This window comes from Physcomitrium patens, chromosome 5 (genome assembly GCF_059467195.1).
Source record: "Physcomitrium patens ecotype Gransden chromosome 5, ASM5946719v1, whole genome shotgun sequence".
Taxonomy (NCBI): Eukaryota; Viridiplantae; Streptophyta; class Bryopsida; order Funariales; family Funariaceae; genus Physcomitrium; species Physcomitrium patens.
Window position 1 is genome coordinate 9,238,292 of NC_143414.1, and position 6,947 is coordinate 9,245,238.

The 6,947-nt window shown below is 37.9% G+C and overlaps 1 protein-coding gene across 1 annotated transcript; it reads left to right on the top strand.

Moving 5' to 3' along the window:
• The first annotated feature begins 1,586 nt into the window (after positions 1-1,586).
• LOC112282756 (putative pectinesterase 53) lies at positions 1,587-3,962 on the top strand. The gene is made up of 5 exons (XM_024520811.3): positions 1,587-2,084; positions 2,297-2,468; positions 2,602-2,808; positions 2,985-3,223; positions 3,433-3,962. Exons 1-5 carry the CDS (start codon positions 1,750-1,752, stop codon positions 3,581-3,583), a joined length of 1,104 nt encoding a protein of 367 aa, XP_024376579.1. The 5' UTR covers positions 1,587-1,749; the 3' UTR covers positions 3,584-3,962.
• The last annotated feature ends 2,985 nt before the right edge of the window (positions 3,963-6,947 follow it).

Consider the following 6,947-nt stretch of genomic DNA (forward strand, 5'->3'; position numbering starts at 1 on the left):
GACCAGGTGAATATTTCTTATGTGGAGAATATATCTGGTGCTAGGTTGTGAAACCCTCGGATTCCAGATAGATGTCCACATATACTGCGACGAAGACGATTGATTCGGTTATATGTGCGTTTACTGTGCATTATGCCGCGGCTGGTGAGGTGGAGAATCGAATCTAAGTGACTGTTTCAGGGTTATTCAGGAAGAAAAAATGAGCCCCACCCATCGTCCCATCTGTTTCACCGGAATCCGATTTACGTACCTCTATGTCGTGAACTATATTTTTTCGAGGTGCTTTCTTAGAATAGATGATTCAACCAGCTGGTTCTCCCTGGACGTTGAATTCGAGTATTCTTCATCTGCCTGAGACTGTGAGATGCAATCTCATAGCTGAAGGGGAGATTGAAAGCCGATGCATGAGTTTATAATTTCATCGCTGGTTTGAAAAATCTGTGCAATTATCACCATCCGTTCACTTCTTCCATACCTGAAAATAATTGGGGGGAGACTTGGTCCTGTCAAGGAGAAATCATTCAGGGAAAAAGTGCAAGCTACTATGCACCCTTTAGCAAATGTCCGTTGGATTGCGGGGTCTCGCACGGTAGCAAATGTTTATCTGAAAGTCGCGGACCTTCCTGCTCCCCTTGCACTCGCCAGCTTTCTAAACTAAGACTCAGGATTGAACAGGGAGTTGCCTTGTAGAAGGAATCGAAGACTTTTGGAACTCACTTTTTCAAGTATTCACTTCATTTCCGACATCAAGTAAATTTATACTTGATGTAGCACGGAACATTTTCAAACCTAAATTTTTTTCACAAATTCTCATGAAATAGAGGAAGTCATCTGTTTCTGATACAAAAGGAATTATAATAGTAATTATAAAAATTATCATGATTTCCTAAGACAATGCGTTTTTCTCATCTAATTTAATAATTTGTAAGCAATGAGCATTAGAATTAGTTTTCCCTTCAGACGGGAAGAATTATGGAAACGATTTGTTGAAGGTGGTGAAAAGAGACTTGCATCCAAGACTTGTCTCTCGAAATCCACGGCGATCAGATTTCTCGGCACGCGTTTATTGTTTGAAACATGCGATGTTCATTCTATTCCGACAAAAAAAACTACGGCTCAAGCACCATCTTCAACGGGAAAGCGACGCCTCCGCTTCAGCCTGATGGCGTTGGTCGGAGACAACACAGAGCCATGCGCAACAGGGCAAGGAACTGGTCATAGTTGCCAAGCATCCCAGGTACCACGCCCTGAAGGCCTCCGCCGTGTTCAACGTGTTTGCAGACGAGAAAAAAAAATGATCAAAGTCATTAATGCTTTCATCCAATAGGGGGCTCCATCCCGTTGACTCCCCAGACGCTCATGCACAGTCACTTCCTGCTTTAGTCCCCCTGGAGTTAGGGGAAAATTCTCGTCCCTGAAGTTTACGACCATTAAACCAGTTAGTCGGCCTGATCGAAGGCGAGTAAAATGAGTCCTAATAGTTGCACAATATTCACCGTGAGCTCGTCGACTTCGGTGTCTCCCAAGCCCGCTCTTGTATAAAGACAACCTTGCCGTGATCCTTGCAGTATCTCTGGTTGCACCTTCTTCTTCAGAAGGAGGCGGCATCATCAACGGAAGGATTGTTCAGAGAGAGGACTATGCACAGAGCGTCAGTGAGTCTAGGTACTGCCAGATCGCTGTGATTGGTGCGAATTCTCTACATGTTAGCAGGGAATTGCAGTTCAAGTTTTTAGTATTTTGTCCAACATGGCCGTTTCGAGAAAATTCTGCATGGTCGTCGCACTAATGGCAGGACTAGTCCTCACCGCTTCTGCGATGTCCGAATCCGAAGCGGATTTTGCTAGTTTTGTAAAGCGCCAGCAGCTGAGAATGGATGCCAAGAAAACGGAGGGAATGGGGATTGCAGGCACCCCACCCGATGACGGCAGCTCTTCCCCCTCGCCCTCAACCCCTACGTGCATCCGGACAGTGGGGATGGAGGGATCAGGAGCGCAGTACCAGAATGTTCAAGATGCTATCGATTCCATCCCCGAGTCAAACGAAGAGCGGTGTGTGATCCGAATTGGCGAGGGCTCGTTCTGGTAAATGTCTTCACCATCCACCCATGCATGGTTTGTCTGAGGCAGATTACGTAAAATTCAATTCCAGTGAGCTAATGGTGAAGCATGCAATGTACATTTAGCAGGGAAATTTTTTCTGAATAGCTTGATCGGAGGTTGAATGTATTCGACAAATTACGTCTATGGCACTAGAGTTTGAGTTTGTTGGATCATGGTGCTTGCGAATGTGATAGGGGGAAGAACATCGTTACCGCGAAACAGCGCTACATTACATTTGAGGGAGCGGGGATGTTTAAGACATTCTTGAAGTATAACGACTACGCCGAGAAAGCTGGCAGCACATCCAAGAGTGCCTCCACTGCTGTAATGTCCGATTACTTCGTTGCGAAGGACCTCACCTTCGAGGTACTGAAATCCTCGAATACACTACCACGGTCTTTCATTTGCAATCACAGATAAGAAAGAAGATCGTGAAGCGCTGCTAGATTGAGCACTGGTGTTGCAAGGGATGATTAACTATTTCGGTGATTTGCAACAGAACACACACCCTCCTCCCCCTGGTGGTGCAGTGGGACAGCAAGCAGTTGCTTTCAGGATCGAAGGAGACTTTGCTCAGTTCTACCGGGTGGGCTTCTTGGGAGCTCAGGATACGTTGTACGATAAGAAGGGAAGGCATTATTTCAAAGACTGCTACATCAAAGGATCAATTGATTTCGTCTTCGGAAACGGCCAATCATACTACGAGGTATGTGCAGAATGACCTGAAATTCCTCCATTCTAGAACCAGACTCCCGACTGGTTTCATGTCAGTTGCTGCAACAAATCCTTGGCTTGTCAATGAAATGGGTGCATTTGCAGGAAGGGAAACTGTGGTTGTGACCGATCATTAACACCAGTCGGCCGTGTCGCCTAATTTTGCAGTACTGCCACCTGGACTCGATTGCCAATCCGGGAAGCGGTTCCCTCACAGCACAGAAGAAGATGACCAAAGATGAGAATAGTGGGTTTTCGTTTGTCAACTGTAAGGTCACAGGAAATGGACCTATCTATTTGGGTCGCGCTTGGGGACCATACTCCAGAGTGGTATTGCTGTTAACTGACATCTCCGCTCCAATCATCCCTGCCGGATGGTACAACTGGGGGGATTCTAGCAGAGAAAAGTAAGCTCCTCTCTCGCTCTCTGGCTATCTCGCTTCAAGCCCTCAACCTGCGAACAGCTTCCACTATTTAAGTTGCCAACGAAATGTCGCATTGCATACTTTAATTTATTGCGTCAGATGAGAAGATTCGGCGACAGCTTCGTACAAGTCATTAGCTGGTTTGGAACCATAACAAACTGGTTTAACGTTGCAATTGTTTGGTGAAACAGGAAGGTGTACTACGGCCAGTACAAGTGTACAGGCGTGGGAGCTAACACTGAAGGACGTGTGAATTGGTCTAAGGATTTGACAGATGAGGAAGCTGCCCCGTTCTTGACGTGGGACTTCGTTGATGGCCACGACTGGATCACGCCCATGTAATTTTACGAAACAAATAACAACGGTTGAGGGGTCCATGCTTCAACCTTGTGAAATGTAACGAATTCCCCGGGGAAATGATTGCTAGATCACAAACGAACGCAACAGTTCAAAGAGGGATAGCCTCCTCGTCTTCCTCCAATTCTCAGCAACGTAGTGTGACTCTTTTGTCCGTCTGGATTGGGCTAATAAGCGTTTTTTTCGTGTAAGTATACAACACTGTCAGGAGCTATCCTAGTGGACTTGTCCAGGGTCAAATCATTGTAAACTTGAAGGTCTATGATACCAAAAGACGGAGCAGCACTGGTGCTAGCTCCAGTGATGTCATGATTCTGCTGCACAGCATCCAAATAAAGCGCCATTCCAAATTTTCCTTATTCCATATCTGGCGTCTGTCAATCGCATTCCAATTTATACTCGTTGCATTCTTTGATGCAAAAGCTCTGTTACTTCATTGAAAAACGATTCCAGTCCTTGGCTATCACGCTAAGTTACAACGTGCAGATCCAGTGACCAATTCCAGTTGAGCCTTCATGCCATTTTCATTGCAAGTGATCTGGCAGTTCTCCGCCTATCAAACTTTCTCGAAGCGCCAACTGTCAACCCACAATACTAAAACATTTATTTATGTAGTTTCTTTTGAGTGTGCCCATGATATCCTTCAGAGATCAAACAGACTTTTTCGTATCCACAGCAAATGTTAACCCTCTCCATCCTGCAGGTTTCGTTGCTCAGAGGCACTGCTTCACTGTTAAATCTATATATGGATATTACACATGTCTATATATATGTACATGTATATTTAAAATGAACGTTTCGTTATTAAAATAAAAATAAAAATAGAATCTTATGGTTTTATTATTTTAAAGTTAAAAAATAATTATGATTAGGCGCTGATTTGTTCCTTTTATATCCCTATATACACATAAATATGGGAATTGTTAAGGTGATGAGATTTTTAAGAAACTTGCAGTTCTTAAATTTAAATTAATATGTTTAATTAGTAAAATTTATATATACATTTCTCATATTCTACAAAATTTTGTATGATACATAAATATATACATATATATATATATATACACCAAATTCTATCCAACTAATGATTTTTCATGTCTAAAATACTATGCACTTATTATCTTAAGAAAATTTCAATTGTCAGTATAAAAAGATTTCAAATATTTTACGAAATTTCTTGTATTATGATTAATGACCAAGTCTTAAATCTAATCTTCTTACCTACCTTATTTATATATATATATATATATATATATATATATTATTCATTTATTTTTAAAATTTTTAAAAACTTTTGATTTTATTTTTTATTTTTTATTTTTTATTTTTTTAATTAAAATAGTTTTTATGAAAAGCATTTGGTATTAATTTTTAAATTGTATACTATCAATCAAAATATAATATTTGAATCTTGTTAATTATACATTTGTAAGTAAAACTTTTTGTATATATGATATATGATATTCTTAAAATAAAATAAATTCAATACATAAATTCAATCGCTAAAGTTGGCTTGCAATGATTTCTTGTAATTCAAATTGTCAATCTATGGTCATAAGATCATAGTGATAAGATCCACCATCAAAGGTTCTTTGCAATCATAAGACCATAGTGATAGGATCCTATAATCAAGGACTCTTCTTAGTTTTAGGACTATGCTAATAGGCTCCCATAGTCTAGGATTCTTTACAATCATAGGACCATATGACACAATCCACAATCATAGATTCATTGTATAGTTATTGGATCCAATATTAAAAAAATATATTATCTAAAATTTTTAAGTATTAAATTTGGAAGCTCACTCTAAGTATATATGAAGTCCAAATTTGATTATTTTTTAGTCAATTTTATATAAAAGAAGTCCAAGGAATTCATGGACTTAATTTTTAGAGTGGAGGTCATTTGAAGCATTGAAGTAGTATTTATTCAATGCCAATTATTTTCTAAGTGAGTTTTTTTTATTTTTTTTTATTTTTTTATATTTTATTTTATTTCAATTATCTTTTATTGTCATAGAATCTATAATTTGTGACTATTAACCATAGGCGGATGCTAGTTGCTCTAGTTTACTTTGATTTTTTCTTATGTATTATTAAAAATAAGGATTTAGTGTAGATTTTTGAAATTTGGTTTTGATACATTCTCTTAGTTGTCAATACTGTTTTCAAAGATTTTTCATGGTTATATCATTTCATATTTGTACTAGTTTGTGTTGATAGGTATCCTATAGGAATGGAGTTGGATTGATAGCTAATAAAATCTTTTTGTTTGTAGGTATGTTGGACTTATAGTGATTCAGAGGTGATAGCTAATGAACTGCAAAACTTAGTAGATTTATAGGCGCATGTTGCCCTTTTAGCCTTTAAAAAGTTACAAGTATATAAATATTTCTTTTATGGTGCATACTAGAAACTAATATTATTGATTTTCTTTATCAGACTACTTGGATAGTGACCACACTAATGACTTTGAACTAAGAGTGGATAATAATGAGGCTTTTCAACCTATTTGAGTATTGGATACTACTTTAAGGCTTTAGATCTTAAGAGTGGATACATTTTATGAGATGGAAGACAATCCTTGCAACATGGTGATGGAAAGATTTGCAAGAGGAATTAGAGACATTTCTTTGCTAGATTGGAAACTCAGATTTTGAACATGGATGAGGGAGAAGCATCAAAGGTCTCATATTTTCAATAAGTGGTATATCTTTGAACTCTTACCACAATACTTAGAATATAATATACTCCAAACCTATGGATAATAGAGTGAGGAACACTCACTTAAATTGTAAGAAATAAAGCATTATTGAAAGGTATGTATTGAATTTATTTTAGTTCTTAAGGAGGGTACTATCTTAAGTTTCATAACTATGGTAAAAGAAGAAGATCCAATCCGAGGAGAAGTTGATACATCTTTGGAAGATACCAAAGGAAAAAAAGTAGCTACTTCCTTTACCAACACTCTAATTACTTTGTCTTAAATAATTTAAGCAATAAAAGTAATTTTATTTATAATAAGAGAGCCACTATCATTTGAACCTCTCCAAATACTTAGAATATAGATATGAAGGTTTTAAGCGTGATCAAATGCAATGCATTCAAGACTTCTATTATATAAAAAAAAATCCACATACCATATATACTTATTGGATTCAATTTGCAGTAGAATTCGAGGGTGTATTTACTGAGAGCAAATTTGTTAAGATTTTTTTTTATCTAAGATTGATAAGAGATTCTTGGATTTAATTACACCAAGAATTATTTTTAACTATAATGGCAAGGTAATATTAATACAAATATTTGTTAAAGTTAAAAAATGTGATAAGATACTTTATCAACATGAT